The 19290-nt window shown below is 46.0% G+C and overlaps 1 protein-coding gene across 1 annotated transcript in view; it reads left to right on the forward strand.

The window, feature by feature from the left end:
* The window catches only part of RIN3 (Ras and Rab interactor 3), a 99751-nt gene that overhangs the window by 25272 nt on the left and 55189 nt on the right, over window positions 1-19290 (forward strand). The window contains exons 2-3 of the mRNA XM_066628579.1: window positions 2325-2514; window positions 8136-8250. Coding sequence (XP_066484676.1) covers window positions 2325-2514; window positions 8136-8250 — 305 coding nt within the window. The remainder of the gene's footprint in view (window positions 1-2324; window positions 2515-8135; window positions 8251-19290) is intronic.

A 19290-nucleotide genomic window follows, 5' to 3' on the forward strand; every position in this document is an offset into this window, starting at 1 on the left:
ACACCGGGAACCATTTTTTAAACCCACACTGTATCAGGACCTACCTAGCTTTCCAAGACTTTAAAAAAAAAAAAATCACTTTACCAGCTGCTCAAGCCTCTGTTTTATCCTTTTTGCTGTAGTGAGGGCCTGCCTTGTTCACATTCATCAGACCAGGACCATTCTGGTGGCCTTGTGTTCCCTTTCACCTGGCCATCTATAAAAGCTGAGGCACAGCCACCTCCTTGGGAGTAAATATACACATGTGCTCAGTTTCACTTTCCATAGGACTCAGGAATACCTCAAGCTCTCAGGAATACCTCCCTTCCAAGCTGACAAGAAAAATGTATTATTTTTCTTGTCAGCTTGGAAGGGAGGTATTCTTGAGAGCTTTTCTGAGCCTGCGTTCATCGGATTGGGACCATTCTGGTGGTGTTGTATTTCTCACATCCTGCTCTTCGAAGCAGTCTGAGGCATGCTCACCTACTTGTGAATAAGCATGCACAGGCAGCTCCATTTTGGTTGCTGTAGAACTCAATACATTTTCCTTGTCAGCTATCAACTTGTCAGTTTCACGACCTGCCGAACATTGGTCCGGATCCACTGGTGGGTCACGACCCACAGTTTGAGGAGTGCTGCATCTACATTAGAAGAGTGTTATAATTACCTCCTATAGCACTGTTTCACACAGCGCTCAGTTTTCCAGGAACATATTCACAACATTATAGGAGGTACTATGGTATCTAGGTGCACATGTATATATTGTTTTCAAAGTGTGACTGCAGTGCTCTCAAATCCCAGCATTAATTTAGGTTATAAGGACAGGAGGCAGTAGTCCATGTTGTGTAGAATTGGGCAATGGAAGCACCTCTCCTGAGCCCATAAATCTCTTTGTCTGAACTCGGATTTCATGCACTCCCCAGTGTGCATAGCCTCTTATTGAAAACTGGTTCCCAAATGAAGTCCTGCTTTCCCCTCAAGGCTCCCTTGCATTAATTCAGACCTTCATTTTGCTGCTCAAATCACTTTCCCAAACTGGCCTTCCATGCAAAAATTATTGCTTTGTATTTTGACTGCCTTGAAAGCTTGTATGGATTGGAGGCATATCTATGTATTAAAATAAAAAAGAGGGTGTAGTGATTATGCATGCTTATGGAATGGTTATGGAGTCTTGCTTGCTTCCCACGTCATTGCTACAAGAGGGTATTGAAGACCCCTTTTCATAACTTCTCCTTCCCTTCCTCTTGTTCGCTCACATGGCTTCTACTTCACTCAACTCTCAAGCAGGAAAGGTGGCACATTAATTGAGAGAGACAGCAAAGGAGCATTTCAATAAGGAACTTGTTCTTGGTTTGACCTTTTGTTCACAGTTTGTTACAACTTCCTCTGTAGCCAAGGTAGGAGGGGGAATTACAGCCATTACTAGTGAATTGATGACTAAACCATGATTACTCATTCAGATTCCACACAGGTATGGGTAAGGCAGTGGGGTTATGAAGCAGAATTATTAAGAGTTTCTCTTAACCTAAGGGAAGAGAGGGCAGGGGAGTCTGTGATGTGCTGTATTTAAGGAAACAGTGCATAGTTGATTCATTCTGCCAGCTACAAACTTGTACCAACTGATTTGTATCTATTGAAATGCCCAATAGGTAATAGGGCCTCTTCAGCCTAGAAAAGAGACACCTGAGGGGGACATGATTCAGACATACAAAATTATGCATGGAAAGGAAAAAGTGGATAGAGAGATGCTCTATCTTAACACCAGAACCAGGGGACATCCACTAAAATTGAGTGTTGGGAGGGTTAGGACAGACAAAAGAAAGTATTTCTTTACTCAGCATGTGGTCGGTCTGTGGAACTCCTTGCCACAGGATGTGGTGACGGCATCTGGCCTGGACGCCTTTAAAAGGGGATTGGACAAGTTCTGGAGGAAAAATCCATAATGGGCTATAAGCCATGATGTGTATGTGCAACCTCCTGATTTTAGAAATGGGCTATGTCAGATGCAAGGGAGGGCACCAGGATGCAGGTCTCTTGTTATCAGGTGTGCTCCCTGGGGCATTTGGTGGGACTGCTGTGAGATACAGGAAGCTGGACTAGATGGGCCTATTGCCTGATCCAGTGGGGCTGTTCTTATGTTCTTATGTAAGATCAGGTACAGGATGGAAGCTAGAACTGGGAGCTTCCTTTATGCTACTCTGTACATTCAAGTTCATGACTGAGGGGTCTGAGATAGGCAGATCTGAAATTAATACCAACCACAGAACCCTTCTATTTGGTTCACATTCCTTTGCTCAGTGTAAGCTTTTGGCAGCTGCCTCATAGCAGTTCACTTGTTCTTCTAGGCCTTCCTCAGATAATGGTGACGTTGAACAAGATAAGACCCAGCTGGGCCAGCCTGCAATTCTGAGGAATTGCTTTTCCCGTCCAGGCATGAGTGTCCTCGAGAAGCTCATCAAAACATGCCCGGCTTGGCTTCAGCTGTGCATCAGTCAGGAAAGGGCTGCTGAAGTGCTCTGCAAGGAACCAGCAGGGGTAAGTCTACACCTTTAGGTAACACTCCATTTTCTCCTCCTCAAGGGACACTATTTCTAGGGTGGATTCTTTTTTCTTGAGTCTGGCTGTGATACTGAGTCAAATGCTTCATCTGCCTGATGCATAGACTGCTTCATCTGCCTGATGCATAGAGTGCTAGGAGAGTTTTGTTTTCTTCCTAGTGTTACTGAGTGTGCTGTTAAATGCATGTTAGCATGTGCACACAGGGGAAAACTATCTCATGTGTTGGAATCCGGCGTAGGGGCGAATGGCACAGCGAAATGGTTCGCTGGGGAATGAAGAGCAAGGCAAGAACTCAAGGCAAGAGCAAGGCAAGGTCTGTGGAACTCCTTGCCACAGGATGTGATGCTGGCGTCTAGCCTAGACGCCTTTAAAAGGGGATTGGACAAGTTTCTGGAGGAAAAATCCATTATGGGGTACAAGCCATGATGTGTATGCGCAACCTCCCGATTTTAGAAATGGGTTATGTCAGAATGCCAGATGCAAGGGAGGGCACCAGGATGAGGTCTCTTGTTATCTGGTGTGCTCCCTGGGGCATTTGGTGGGGCCGCTGTGAGATACAGGAAGCTGGACTAGATGGGCCTATGGCCTGATCCAGTGGGGCTGTTCTTATGTTCTTAAGTTCTTAAGAACGAAGGGCGAAACAAAGGAACTTTTATTGTGGGGCTAGTTTAACAATAATAGGGAACAGGAATCAAAATTAAAAGCATTAGACGAAAATAAACTCTCACTCAAAGAAAGAAAATGATAGAAGCAGTAAGCATGTCATGAATTTGATGGCACACATGAAAAACACGGAAAGATAGAAGGGAGATTATGAGCTGATGACAGGGACCAAACTTATTGCTCTTTCTCTGCTGGGTGGGACAGACACATTGTAAGAATTGTGGGGGAAATGTGCCGAGACAGGACAACTCTTCTGTTTTAAAGGGGTGTTTAAAAGGCTGAAAGAGGGCTCTGAAGCAAGTCCAGGAGCTAGGCAGTTGCCTTAGCTGGCCTGAGGAGGGGAAGCAAGACAAAGCAGGACCATCCAGCCTGCGCACAGCAGCTTCGGTTGCACTCAAGGGGAGAAGCACAGAGAAAGGTTGGAAGGAAGAATGAAATAGAGGGTTATTGATCCAACGGCCAGCTTGGTGGGATGTTCCTTGGATCTTGGCTGGAATTGAGGTGGCTTAACACAGCATCAGCAAGTCAACAAACGAGAAAATCACAGCAAGGCAGCAAAGGAGGAATGACGGAAAGACACATGGAATCATCCAACCCACTTTTTAATATCTTTTTTCCCCATAGGATTCTATGGGATATTGTGCCATATTGGGGATTTTTATTTCCCATGAAGAATCTTTGTTTCATTGCAGATGAATGAACAAAACTTTTTGGACGACTTAAAAAAATGACTATCAGGATCCACCTACCTTTACGAGAAAAAAAATAGTTTCACTTTACCAGCTACTCAAGCCCCTGTTTTTATCCTTTTTACTATGGTGGGGGGGGGGGGGGCGGCGGCGCTGATTTCTGGAGCATTTGTTGAGTGCCACATTCATCAGATAAGGACCATTCTGGCGGCCTTGCATTCTCCTTTGTGTAGCCTTCAATGCTGAGCATAAATGTGCATGTGCTGCTCCGTTTCAGTTTCCATAGGGCGCAATACATTTGGCTATCAGCTTGTCAGTTTCGCAACCCACCAAAAATTGAACCGTGACCCCACTGGTGAGTCCCAACCTCCAGTTTGGGAACCACTGGTCTATAGAATTCTCAACTTCTACTTCCTGGCTCTTGTTTTGATGATGTCACTCTGCTGTCCAAATTTCTCAAGCTTTAGTCTTTGCACCCATTCAGCTGTAGTCACTGAGACCACAAGGGGCAGAGCTTTGACGTGTCATGAAATACAATAAAAGGAGAACTGAATAGTAGTATAGTACAAGTGGCTATATATTGGATGGTGTTGAGCACTTTGGCTATATATCATATTTATTTATTTACAGTATTTTTACCCTGCCCTTCTCTCCAAGGGGACCCAAGGTGGCATGTTGGATAAAAATGTACTCTTTGTTTAAAAAAAAATGAAATAAATCCCCTTTCTCTTGGTTTTTGTATAGCTTAGTCTAGGGTCCGCATTGACAGGGATGTGCAAATCCACTGTGGCTACACTTGAGCTGAGTCCCAAGTCCTTGCGCCCTTTGGCTCGACTCGTGCATAAGTCTTAATGGGTGGCCATGGGGACTGTTTCAGAACATTTCCAGAATTCTGTTTGACTCTGTTTGTCTAGCCTTTTCTATACACTTATCAGGCATGGTCCCACAGAAAAAACGGCGCTCCTGGCATGGTGCGAGTGTCAGAAACACTCCCCTCAAGTCTTTGACCAACCCATCTGTAAAGCTGTACTTTTCTCTGAGTGAGGGCAACAGTGCAGAATGCGCCGATCGGTTCCTGATGAATCCTAGCTATGCATAAACTCACCCTATTGTATCACGAGTCTGAATTCTGCCCTCAGAAGGGACACTGAGCATGGATGGACCTGCAGGGAGGGGAGGGGATGAACAGCAGGAGAGGACAGAAGCAAGTGGGGGAAGGGTTGTGTGGCAGCAGCTGGGAGGCTTATGTTACAAGTACAACCCAAACCTTTGCAGCTCTACTTAGAAGTAGAGGAACAGCTTCCTGATTTCCCCACCTCCTTTTCCCCCCTCCCTAAGGGAAAAAATCCTAAGGCAAGAACCCCCTTGGGTTCCTCCTTCCACCTTCCCTCAACAAGAGAAAAAGAAAAGACCACCCATCCTTCATCCTATGATCATTGGTTCCTTCAGAGATGGACAAGAGATTCTGCTCTTGCCTCCCTCCTCACCCCACCTCCTACTTGATGCAAAACATTAACTCTTCCCTACCTCCTGCCTGGCACTTTCTTGCTGCAGCTTGCTTGTCTGAATTACGGTCCCATGAGGTGTTTCACATGCCGAAAAAAATAAGCAAGCACACCCAGACACAGACAGACTCGAGTGCACACATGGGGACTCATTTCTGAGTCAGTGGCCTCAGACTCGTGTCAGTACCCAAGTCCGTGACCCGCCTGACTGTATATGAGTCAGTGAAATATACATGTTTTTGCAACTTGGACTCAAGTCATATGCTCATTGGTGGCCGTTGATGGCTACTGGTCAATCCAAGCTGCTGGAATTTTTGTCATACCCTACCTGCCTAGGGGTAGAGAGGAAGGAGTCTGTGATTTTTTGTAGGCTTCTTGAACTTAGAGAACGGGGAAAGTGGTATGAGCACTGGAGCTAGTTGGAAAAGATTGCTTTATAGTAACAAAAGCAACATCTGGGACACTGGGTTGCTTTGAGTGCAGTCAGTGTCAGCATCAGGCTACTCAGACCAGGCTGGGGCTAAGCCTTGCATTGGGACCCCATGACACCCCCAGTGGTGCATTTGACACTATTGCTGAACCTGTGGTGGAGGCTGAACCTGGTAGTATGCCAACTCTAGCGACTCGCCCTGAACATTTTAACAAGCATAAAGGCAAAACTGTGGACAAAATAGGGATGGTATCTTGCAGATTTAGGTCCCCAAAGGAGGAGGATGTCCCTGGAGTGATGACTCAGAAGATATCTTCTTTTAAACAGAACTGCCTTATGGTGAAATCTGGCCAATTAATTTGTACATCTCTGTTCCCATAACTGTGCTCAGGAAGAAGACCTCCAACCCCAACTTTGTTTCCTTTCCCATTCTATGTGTCATGCTAAAATCATGCCCACTCTCATTCATCCCCTCTTTTCTATTCTTAGTTCAATTGGCAAATCGTTCTCCTTGCCACAAAAGGAGAATCAATTCCTTAAAGTTTTGACACAGTGATTTATCAAGGACAGGGCTGGCAAAGAAGGAGCAGTTGGCGTGCAAATGGAATAGGGTTGCTGGTGTTAGAAGTACCCCCAAACCTAAGGCATAGGAGGTGAAACTTGATGATGTCACAAGGTGGGGCTTGGTGGTGTCACATTATTCCATACTGTTGAATGACCAAAAGCTAATATAGTGCCAGGATGAAGTCTGCACCAAACAAATGGGGAAAAGAGGGTGTAGAGATTATTTTAGAATAGGAATTTTCCTAGCAATTCCAGTAGTAAAATATCAATATTTTCTACCTTGGACTGAGTGAAACACTTTTAAAAGCTGTGTTTTAAAATAATTGTGGTACAGTCAAGGACAGGGTGATCCGAAAGTCCCATTACTTCCATGCCAAATGCATGCAAACTGTTATCAAACTTTTTAGCACCAGGCCCTACTTAATATGACAGTCTCTGTCAGGACAGAGCTTTATGAGATTTTTTTTTTAAGTTTTACTTTATCAGCTGCTCAAGCCTCTGTGTTTATCCTTTTTACTATGGTGGGAGGAGACCACCTTCAGGAGCATTTGTTGAGCTCCAGGTTCATCGGATCAGCACCATTCTGGTGACCTTACATTCGCCTTTGATGTGAAGCACATCACCTACATGCAAGTAAACATGCACATATGACAGTTTTCCTTTCTATAGACCTCGGTATGCTTTCCTTCTCACTAATCAGCTTGTTGATTTCGTGATCCACTGGTGGGTTCCAACTCACAGTTTGGGAACCATTATATTACTGTATTAATCTCATATGAACAGAGAAGACAAAAATCTAGTGACAATTCATTCCAGTCAGTACACTTTGTAATTGGAAAAAATAATTAGCAATGATTAGTAATTATTTCTGTAATTCATGGAGGGATAACTTTTGGATCACCCTATAGAATAGACCTGCCTATACACTGTATAGGGCCTATACACTAAAATTCCTGCAGCCACATCCACTGGCAGTCCTGGCCCCTGTGCCACCCTGAGCCATGATCACAGAATGCTTCCCCCATGGGGCCCTCTGAGGTCTCTGGAAAGCCTAAAACCCCACTTCTGGTTTTCATCTGAAAGCACGCGGCCTCACCAGCCCTCTCAAGGCCTGTGTACAGGGGCTGAGAAAGGCAGCAGGGGGGAGGGGAAGGAAGGGGGCACTGCCTTGGCAGGTGTGGTGCCCTGGGCCATTTGCCCCCCTTGTACCCCCCCAGGTACGCCAGTGACCACATCTCTCCACCATCTCTACCTCCTGTCCTTCTAGGCAGAGATTGAAGAAGTTAAAGTGGCATATCAACAGCATACACTAAATTTTGAATGGAAGGAAGGGGGGAAGAAGCAAAGATGGCCCTCCAAACCCTCCACCTCAAGTCAAAAGCCTGAAATCTGGTAACCATAAAACGTAGGTACCTTGAAAGCCAGGCAGGTTTCTCTCACAAGCTTTCTTTTCTTCCCCTAGAGAAAGAGTAGAATTCTGTCCAATGTGTAGCGGCAGTCTACCCTATATTTTTCATTTCATTTCTTTTTAACATCAGCAACTAGAAAAATCAGTCTTGTTTCACCAAAAAGAATTTATCAGCAGTTGTACTTGTAGGGAGAATATGGTCTTGTTGCAATGGTATTTTTGGTGAAAGTGTTGTTGTATGATGTTGACCCAGTTCAGATATTATGAAGAATGAATCGGTTACATGTGACCTTTTATAATTCTGATACTATGTCCTGCACCCTCTTTTCTTTCTTTAGATATTCATGGTTAGGAAAGATGAGAACCTGAAAAACCTCTTTCTCTCAGTTCACTTCCCAGCTCAGGCGGAGGCTTCTGAAGTATTGGAGTACAAAATTAAAGAAGAAAAATCATGTAAGTTTAGCTCCAGTTTTGAAACTTATTTTTGGTTGTTTTTCTACTCCCAGTATGGATGTATCTGTGTCTATCAATCAGAATTTTTGTTTCCCTGTCCATTGTGACCTTAAAATGGAGCTGTTCCCTTAGTATCTACTTTGCCATAATTTAGACTGGTATTTGTCAGAAGCATGGCCTTTTCAGCATTGGATCTTGCTCTTGGATTGCCCTCATTCCCAAAGCCTGCATAGCCAGTTCCTTACTGGCTATTTTTTGAAAGCAAGCAAAGACTTAGGTTCCAATCCTATCCAACTTCCGAGTGCTGATACAGCCACAGTGCAGCCCTGAGGTAAGAGAACAAATGTTGCCTTACCTTGAGGAGACCTCCAGTGGTTGCCTCACCCCCACTGCAGGGCACAGCATATGCCCCATTGGTTCATCTGCATCAGTGCTGGAAAGTTGGATAGGACTGAGTTCTTAGATGCCTTCAAAAATGAATTTTAGACAGATTCATGGCAGATAGGTCCATGTGATTAGCCCAATAGCAAAATGGAACCTGGTCTGTTACCTTTATGCCTAGCATGTAGGATTTCTAAGTTTACATCCAGTGAGCCACTGATGGAAACCAGATGTTTCAACTCTTGCAAGAGCTTTAGGGGATCAACTCTAGGTCAACTCTTGCAAGAGCTTTGGATCAGTTCCAATTATTTAATTCTGCTGGGCATGGTTGGGTGTCTATTGTCCTTCAGCAACAATGGGTTTATCCAGATGGGGGAACCTACTTCCATTGCAGTGGTGCTGTAGTGGGCTAGGGCTGCAGTAGCACTAGCTAACTGTAGGGTATGGCCATCCCCACGATTTCAAAGGGGTTGATCTAGCCTTTAGCCTCAAGACAATTGCTGTGGTTGGGGAACTGCATTAATTATAGAAGTCATGGCTCCAGGATAGCAGTGAGTGAGTTCATGGTGTCTGAAGGGTAAAAATATAGGGAAATATCGAGATGGGGTTATGCTGATTCACCATTGCTTGAGGGCTATTGATGTTGCATGTGATTGTATTATTCATCAGGTGCCCATGAGAGTAATAGGACCACCCTCCACTCACTTGAGGAAGTACTGTTTGTTGGGGTGAGAACTGCATTTCACAGCTGGTTAACAGTGTTTCCTTTACAGTGAGAAGGAAACATTTGCTGGAATGACCTCATTTGTCTGGTTCAGCCAGTGCCCCACAGTCTTTCCTCTGAACACAGAGAAGTGTGTGGCAAATGGCAGGAATATAATGACAGTCCATGCTATGTAGTGGGACAGCCCTGGTCACAAAGCCACCATCAAGCCCACCCTTAACATTTCTGAGGGGGCCTTCTCATCCCAGACCAAACAAACAGAACCAGCATTGGTAATCCCATTCCTCACAGCTTAACTGGGCAGCTAGATTCTTCCTGAATCCAGAAATATGCATTCTTTAAGTAGGTGGGATTGTTTAAAAAAAAACACCTGAAGGCAAGTGGTGTCATTTTAGATGTAAGCTCTAAAACTTACATGGTTCAGTGACCATGTAAACATGTGATTCAGTGCAAGATCCATCTTGTCTAGTATGCTTTTTCCAGTTGCAGCCAGCCAGAAGCCTCGGTATTCAAATTTAGGAGATTTTAATTGTCAATTTATTAACAAAATCATTATTCAAATCCAGCGAGAACAAATAATAGATACTAATTCTCTGTGTCTTTTATATTATGCATTAGAATTGAATTTTGCTTTTGTACTTTTGTTCTTAAATCAGATTGTACTTTTCATGTTGTTGGAGATTTTTTTTGGGGGGGGGGGAATAATTAAAATAACAATAATAATTCCTATTCAGCATCTTCCATCACCAAGGGTCCTTCAAGTGTCTCATAGTCTTACGAAACAATTCAAACAATCATTTTGGAATATACATAAATCCATCACAGCAACAGCATATAGCAGGAAAAACCAGAAGCAGCAAGATTTAGGCTAGCCCAGTGAGAGCCCAATTCTGAGCACTTTCGCTCTGGTGATACAAGTGCACTGCCAGCACTGGATATTGCAAATATAGTGTAAGGCACATCTGCAACACCCTGTGCCGAATCAGTGCCAGCACCAGTACAACTATTTTCGGTAGCATAAGGCCCTTTACAGCTGTCACAACACACTGTTCAGTGTGGTCTGTCCTCTGCTGCAAGTGGCATGCTGCTGGGTCCATACAACAGCAGCCAGAGGACCCCTACTGGCGCTGGTAAGGCTGGTAAGGGGTGGAACAGAGGTGAGAGGCATATGGAGGGGTGGAACGGGGTGGGGATAAGGAGCAACGGGGTGGAGATGGGAATGGGGAGGAAGATGAATGGAAGCTGGGAAGGGGGCAGTTATTGCAGTGGCATTGCTGATGTCCTATCCCCTTCCCAGCCTCAGGGCACAATCCTGCACTTAACTTGGACCAGCACAAGTCCCTTGCGCCAGCCCAGGAGGGTCACAAATGTGCCATAAAGCATGTTTTTGCCTCCTCAGGGGGAAGTCAGGCCAGCGCTCACAGAAGCACCGGCCTGCAGCGGCCGACACAAGCCTCTGCACCGGCTTCCTCCCCACGGGTTGTGTTGGCCCCACTAGGCCAACGCAAGGAGGAAAAGTATGGGCCCCCACTGGGCCAACTGGGCCCCACTGGGCCGACGCAAGGAGGAAAAGTATGCAGGGGCAGGAGAGAGGTGTTCCTGACCAGGGGGAGGGCGGGAGGTGGGCGGCCCTGAGGGCGGGTGAGCGGGAGGTGGGGCTGGGATCTGGCACTTATGCCAGATTCCAACCCCCATTTCAGGGGAGAACAGAGTGGCTTCAAGCTGCTCCGCTCTCCTTGGACTTGTGCACCTCAAGAGGTGGCACAAGTCCGAGGAGACCCATAGGGACCAGTGGCCCTTATCCAGAGGTAAGGGGAAATGTTTCCCCTTGCCTCTGGCTGAGCCACTTTTGGCCCCTATCCTTTACTGGATACAGCACAAGCCTCTTGGCTTGCCTGTTCCAGCGCAGGATAGGATTGCGCCCACAATCCCCTGTTCTGGTTCATGCGGACTTGCACAGGTGAAATTGCTGGCATGGGCTTACTCCAGGAGGCCTCCAAAGACTGAAAACCCCCTGCGGGATGCAGCACACACCTCATTGCCACATGGTGACTTGCGTAGGATTGGGCTTTAAGGATAGCCCAATGAAGAGTTAATAAAGGAGGCTAGAATTCATGTACTAGATCAGCTAGGCTAACTTGCTGATTTGGGGAGGGGAGTCATTTCCCCACTCCATTTTTGAAGTGGAATGTTTGCCCCCCTTTAATTACACTTATGGCAATTTTCTGGGGTGATTTTTGTTATATACACATTGCTGCATGCCAGAGTTCGCGCTTCCTGCTGGCAAGGTGGTTAAGTGAATTCAAATGATAATGTCTAACACAGAGTGGCACAGAATGCAATTCTGTACAATATCCTGTGCTCTGCGCAGCCTGGCACACAAAGGCCCTCTTGCAGATGAAATTTCATCTACAGAGTATTTTCAGAAATTGCATTCACAAGGGAAATGAATTGTGCCAAAAACAGGTCAAACCTCTTAAATGCATATATACTCTTCTCAGTAGTTAACAATCCAAACTTCATCCTTCCCCCCCCCCCCCAAAAAATAAAAATAAAATCAGGATTACATTTTATTCTGCTGCACCCTGGAGTGCTTGATCTCATTTTCTGATAACCGACATTGTAAGCAGTCACATTTACATCACTGCTGCTTTTTGAAAGGTTAAAAAAAACGTGCATACATTTCTTTGAATATTGGGTGTTGCAGGCGGCTTGAACCTGGTACGGTGTAAGCACCCTGGAATATTCATGGGCTTTGTGGCATATCATGATTCAGAGTGTTAAATTAGCTTGAACAATTGAGGAGTTATGAAACTAACAGTACTCTCATCAATGCATTATTCATATGAAAGCTAATGAGGGAGTCAAAGAGGTTTGCTATGCAGAAGTTGAGGGGAAAAAGCTTTATTTTTGCTGCTGATCAGAGACTTTTTCTACATTGGTTCAGAAATTCTTGATAATTTTATGTTAGTCTTGACTACCTTTGGAAGCCTACAGGTATTGCTGCACTTTAAAATATTTTGTTCCTTAACGGTTTAACGAAACATTGCACAAACTGCCTGCAACTGGGTGCTAGTGAGAGACTTGCCCCTTGAGATGAGTTATTACATTTGTGGTCTGTCTTTCCTCACAGTGTAGCAAAAGTAATACTTAGCATGTGCACACCACTGTGAGTGTGCAAAGCACGTCATGTGTGTTGACTTGGTGGTGTCATTCTTACAACAAACCTGCAAGGTAGGTATTATCTCCATACTGCAGCTGAGTCCGAGAGGGAGTGGCTTGCATTGAGACCACTTTGTGAGTTCATGAGATTCACAACAGACAGCTCAATCCTATCTTGCGCTGGAAGAGGCAGGCCAGGAGCCCTGAGCTATATCCAGCGCAAGACAGGGCCCAAAGTGGCTCAGCCGGAGGTAAGGGGAAACTCTTCCCCTTACTCCTGGGTAATCTACTGCAGCCCCAGTAGGTCTCCTTGGACTTGCACCACCTCAGGAGGTGACATGTCTGAGGAGAGACATGCTGCTTGGGAACGGAGGCCAGGATCCTACATAAGAGTCGGGTCTCAGCGCCGCCTCCTGCTCCCCGCCCACCCGCCCCCGGGACCGCCCTCTACCCATCCTCCCCCTGCCCTGGAACACCTCCCTCCTGTCTCCTCCTCATCCCTTCCCCGCCCACCCCAGACCCTTGTGTCCACTGAACTCAGCCGATGCAAGTCTCCCTGCCTGAGTCGGCGTGGAGGCTGGATTCAGCCTCCGTGGACCGGCACACATCCCTGCACTGGCCCAGCCGACTCCAGAGGAGGTGCAAAAGTGCTTTGTGGCAGGTTTGTGGCAGGTTTGTGAGCCAAAGAACAGTTGTTGCAGCCAGGCCCCCTCTAAGCCTCACTGTTGAGCTGTTCCCTTGGAGGCAGCCAGGTGGACTGGCCATGGCTGGAGACAGGTCTGGGAGGAAAGGAGACAAATAGCAGTGGTCAGCAGAAGATGATGTCTTCAGCAGCTTCTAGGCAGTAAGAGAGAGTAATGTCCGTTGCAGCTCTTGCCCTACTGCTCCATGACTTTTGCTGACCCTTCGCTTCCCCTGTTGTGGGATAAAACTAAGGTGCCCATTGCTAGCACAGACAAGGAGGCCAAGTGGATGAGGGGCTGTGGAGGCAGAAAAGTAAGGCAGAAAACAGAGGAGCAGTCATCGCTGGCACAGCCTCGGAGGTGGAACTATATCAGACCTTTCCCTGGAGGCACACGGTCTTTAAGTGAGTGCGATTCATCTAAGGCCGTGATTTTCAACCTTTTTCATTTGATGGCATATTTGACAAGGCACTAAAATTGTCAAGGCACACCATTGGTTTTTTGACAATTGACAAGGCACACCACATCACAGGTGGGGGGCTCACATCCCCCAAATGGCCCTGTTAATAAATGACCCCCCCAAATCCCGTGGCATACCTAAGGATCACTTGTGGTGCACCAGTATTCCATGGCACACTGGTTGCAAATTGCTGATCCAAGGCATTGGCGTAATTAGAGCAGAATTAATGCTTGATTATTATAATGTCAGGTTGTTAGGATATGAATAGGCTGAAGTAGTATAGCACAGCTGCAGAATCAAAGCTTGCTGATAAGGTGTAAAAGGATCAGGACATTAGGAATGGCCCGGAACACAAAGTCCGGGCCACACAGCAAAGAGTAACCATATTCCCTGCAGGAACAGAGTGAAGTGCGGAGGACTTTGTACAGCTGGGGTCAAAATCAGTTATTCTAGTCAGAACTGGGATCTAGGGGTGTTCAATGGCTGATATACAGAGCAGAAGTACAGCACAGAGTAGAGGATCAGAACACATAACTAGAATATAATACCTGGAAAATTAGACGGTTAGCCCTGTTTCGAAAGAGGCAGATCATGAAGGGAATAGCTGTCTCTTCCTTGTCTGTCGCCTGCTGTTGTTAATCAGAGTGCACTGCCTTGGATCATGGAAGCTGCATTTAACTATCATTTAGCCAACAGAATTTGATGGACTTTTCTACTAGAGTGGGACCTTGGTATCCACAAGGGATCTGTTCCCCAAGCTCCCATTGATACTGATTTCTGTGGATAATGAAATCCGCAGAGAGGGCCCCAAGGACCTCCCAGACGCAACCAGAAGTACTTTCAGTCGCATTTGGGAGGTCCTTGAGGCCCTTTAGACATGGGGTCAGCACATACATTGAGTCAAATCCATGGGTTCCGAACCAGAGAATGAGAAGGGGCCACTATAGTTTATCTAAGCCTCTTTTAAAAGTCATCTAAGCCAATGGTCCTCACCGCATCTTGTGGCAATAAAGTTTATAAGTGTAATTATGCTGTGAAAAAAACTGTGAAGAAAATGACTAGCTAAAAAGGTTAGAATATCTGTAGCGTATCCTGGACCAGGATGGCACTGGGGATGGACTACCTAAGGACACCAATCTGAACACAGCAGGTTGAATGAAGTTGTCTTATAAGTTCCGTTCTTGCCGTTCTGTGATTACAAACACAGACTGAGAAATGCATAGAAATATCATCTCCTGCCACTGATGGCAAAGAGTTAAGCACCATGCAGAAGTGGTACAAAGGCAAGAAAGGCTTTCCAAGGTTGTTCCTACTTCGTGTACAGGGCAGGGCACCAGGAACATGCCAAGTAATCTTCAGAGTTGTGGAGATGTGGCATTCCAGTCTTGGTGGCTCATTTTATTTTTAGCTCATACACTGTGCCAGAGATCGCTTTGTCAGTTCTCCTTATTTAGTAAGTTTGACCGCAGCACACCGAGCAAGCTGAGGGTCGTACTTCTGGCTCCCTTCCTTATTTAGGGTAAGTTGACCACTTAACTGTCTCTACTAGAGGAGAGTGCCAGGGCAACTGAATAGTTTTGTGTTTTGAAGGTTAAGTAATTTCTCCCAGAGTAGGTTTACTATAGCAAGATCATTGTTTTCACAATATTCTGCATGGGGATTAACTTGCAAGACAAACCGTGGAAGACAAAAGGTTTAGTTGTTGTTCTTTAAGTGCATGTCAGTTGACCTTAGTTTTCTCTGACAAAAATCAAGGTTGAGGTTAGAACTATTCATCAGTTTAAACATGGAGAGTTAAACAAGGAGTGTCAAGTGAAATTATGAATTGGGAGTAGTTTTTACAACTTCAGAATATTTCAACAGAGTCATGTGTGGTCTGTTTTGCTGTATGTTTACTGGATGGACTGGGCATACCTGGGCTTAAATCACCTCCAATCATCCTCCTTCACAGAGTTTCCTAGGTCAGTGGTTCTCACATATTTAGCACCAGGACCCACTTTTTAGAATGAGAATTTCTCAGGACCCACTAGAAGTGATGTCATGACCGGAAGTGACATCATCAAGCAGGAAAATTCTTAACAATTCTAGTCTGCAATCCTTCCCACACTTACCCAGGAGTAAGTCCCATTGACTATCATTGTTAAAAGATTATACATAATAGCTTGTTAAAAGTACAGGTCTGTGAATTTCCCCAAATACAGTCACATTCCATGGTAGCATCAAGTCTAATATATTAAAAATAGATTTAGAGACCTTTATTGGCATTAATATTAAAAATAAAATATTGAAATGAATGGGGACCCACCTGAATTTTTTTTGTGACCCACCTAGTGGGTCCCAACCCACAGTTTGAGAAACACTTCCTAGGTAAGTGTTTGAGTTTGGGCACATCCTAACCCACTTTCCAGCACCAACATAAGGGCAACGCAGCTCTGAGATATGGGAACAAACATTCCCTTACTCTGAGAAAGCCTCCATGAGTGCCACCCAGCTGCAGGATGCAGTACACGTTCTATTGGCACCACGATGCCAGTGTTGGAAAGTTGGTTAGGATTTGGGCCTTTGTCACCATTTCTTACTCTAACAGCCCAGTCCTATTCCCACCCCCTTTTCCACTGGTGTAATGCGCATTCTGTTGGTGGAAGTGAGAGGATGCCAACAGAACTGGCATCCGGAAGCCGGGAAATATAATGACTGGTGGCTGTGTGCATGGACCAGGAGAGAGGTCTCTGTCTGCCAGTGCTGGTGAGTTAGTGGTGGGGGGAGTGCTGGCAGAACAGGGCAGGGAGGGGGCGGGACAGGGGAGTTTCTGGGCAGGTGAGGGGCGGGGAGGGTTGTGTTGAGGGTAGAAAAGAGCAGTCATCAGTGGCAGAAGCTCCACCAATATCCTGTCCCCCTTCCTATTCTTAATCCTCCTCCGTAGGTCCACTTGGACTTGTGCCAGAACAATGGCTGGTGCAGATCTGAGGAGACCCATTGGACAGTGGGCATAAGAGAAGAAATATTCCCTTACCTCTAGAACGGCTCAGGGACTGGCCTCCCATGGGATGTAGAGCACGCTCTGTTGGGACGGCTGCATCAACACAAGGCACTTAGGTTGGACTGAGCTGTAACTGACCTCACAGGGTTGTTGCACATGTGGGAGAAACCCCCTTTACTAAGGGAAATGGTGCCCCACTCCACAGGGTCTGCCTCAACATGGTTAATATAAGTTTAAAAGTAATAAAAGAGTCATCAAATCAATATGAAGCAAGCAGCACCAGGCGGAACTTACAGAAAGATAAAATGTTGTATAACCCTCCCCTCATAAGATCTTATAGGTCTCTTGTTATCTGGTGTGCTCCCTGGGGCATTTGGTGGGCCGCTGTGAGATACAGGAAGCTGGACTAGATGGGCCTATGGCCTGATCCAGTGGGGCTGTTCTTATGTTCTTAAACTACAATTCCCAGGAGGCCTTGCAGGTCTTCTTGTTATCTGGTGTGCTCCCTGGGGCATTTGGTGGGCCGCTGTGAGATACAGGAAGCTGGACTAGATGGGCCTATGGCCTGATCCAGTGGGGCTGTTCTTATGTTCTTAAGTTCTCATATCAAATAGAAAGACTGTTATTTATGGGCCAATGAAAAGGTGGCACTTCAGCTGGCACTAAAAAATATCAGGGGTGGTGCCAGGTGAGCGTCACTCCCTGTGCCAGGGTGCCATGACTGAGAAAAGCCTTGTCCCAGATCACCATCCATTTCACCTCCAAAGGTGAGGGGACCCACAACAGGGCCTTTCAGGCAGCTATTCGTAGCTGGCATGTGCCTTGAAGTGTTTGGATCTCAAGCCATTTAGGCTTTAAATATTAACACCAGCACCTTGAATTGGGCTCAGAAATGTTTCAGTAACATGAACTCTTCAGAGATCTAGAAAACAAGCGTAAACCTGTGAATTTTTTTCCCTGGAGAGTGGAAAAGAGAAGCAATGCCAGAGGATGAGGTTTTTCTTCCTTTACCCCCCCTCCCCATCTCCAACCCCCCCTCCCCCGACTCACACATTTAAATTCCACAGGAAGGATGTGACTCTGGGGACAGTCCCTGCAACCACAGAGGGCTAAGGGGGCTATGGCCCACAGAGCTCTGTGGGGCTTATGTGCAATTCACACCCCACCCAAATTCATTTCACGCCCCACCCCAGGGTGAAAATCCTATGGGGCAGGAATTAAGCTCAGATCAGAGCATGCAGTGGTGGTGGGGGGAAGCATTTCTCTGCCAGTTTTTCCCCTATTAGTACGTAATACAGACTTGGGGGGAGCATTTTGTTTCCTGAGGTAGTTTATTTACTGTGTTGTTTAGGAAATGCAGGGTATTTCCACTTCTGGAGAAGAATTTAGTTTCTGATATAAGATAAGGTAGGGATTTTCCAAACAGTCCTGACAAATGTCAGAGTTGATGACAGCCTTGGACCTAGAGCTTTGAAACAGGACTTGAAGCACCTACTGAGGTAGCTGGCAAGCACAAAGGGTTTCCATCCCTTCCTCTAAAGGCTGAACTTCCTGAAAAAATTCTGTCTCTAGCTACTAGACAGTTTCCTCTTTTCTGTTCTCTTTTCTGTGGAACAAAACACCTTCCCCCCCCCCCCCAATGTGGGTAGGTGCATTGCAGAACTCACATCATGTTAATCAGAAAATGCATGGAAAAAAAAACAGTACCAGTCACCGTTGGTTAGAACCAAGAAAAAAGTCACCAACTAGTGAGTTCATCAGAACTCTTCCTCAGGCTGGACATTAAGCAAAAGCAGAAGTAAAAAAAATGACAAATGACTGAGATAATGAAAGACTTCAAGGTTGTGGTTCATACCAGTCTTAAGGTGAAGCAAAGGTGAAGCTGCTCGGCGGGGTAAAAATAAAATTATTATTATTTTTTATTTTATTTCACAGACCTCAGGTCAAAATACATTCACATTAAACATGACATTGGGGATGATGTGATTAACTTTTCTATGGTAAATAGCACCTGCAAGGTACATGATTGGGAACAGGATATGTGGGGAGGAGGGCTTTGACTGCGCTGGAGCCCCTGTCTGGATTTGGGCATGCAAAGCTGCCTTGGGCAAATAGCATCTGTGGGGGCAGTTGATCCAGATTGGGATGATGACAGGGGCAAAAGGTTAAAGCCTCCCACCATGCCATCATCCCAATTTGGAATGGGATGTTGGTTCCAACCGGAGCTGTTGGTTAGAAAAGAAAAGTTTAAATGCGTTGTTCTCAACAGTGCAGCAGTTCCCAAAGTGGTGGGTTGTGACCCACTGGGGTACCGGAAACGGACCATTCCCCCTCAAGGGAAGTGGCCCAGGAATGGGTACCCCAACTGTGCCATAGCAATTGCGGCGCTGTAGGGACCCAGGGACATTTTAATGTACTCCTGTACTCATTTTAACATGAGTTAAACATGAATTTAACATGGGGGAGGCTCCTGAAGCCTCTGTGAGGGTCCTGAAGGCTCACAGCCCCCTCTGCGAGCCTCCATGTGGCTGCACTAAGCACCGATAGCTGATTTGCGTTCACTTCCAGTTTGTGATTGTGTAAACCAGAGGGAGCTCTGATCAGCAATCAGAGCTCAGGGCAGCCACACAGAGGCTCTCAGAGGGGACGG

The sequence above is a fragment of the Tiliqua scincoides genome, chromosome 1 (genome assembly GCF_035046505.1).
Source record: "Tiliqua scincoides isolate rTilSci1 chromosome 1, rTilSci1.hap2, whole genome shotgun sequence".
In the NCBI taxonomy this organism is placed as follows: domain Eukaryota; kingdom Metazoa; phylum Chordata; class Lepidosauria; order Squamata; family Scincidae; genus Tiliqua; species Tiliqua scincoides.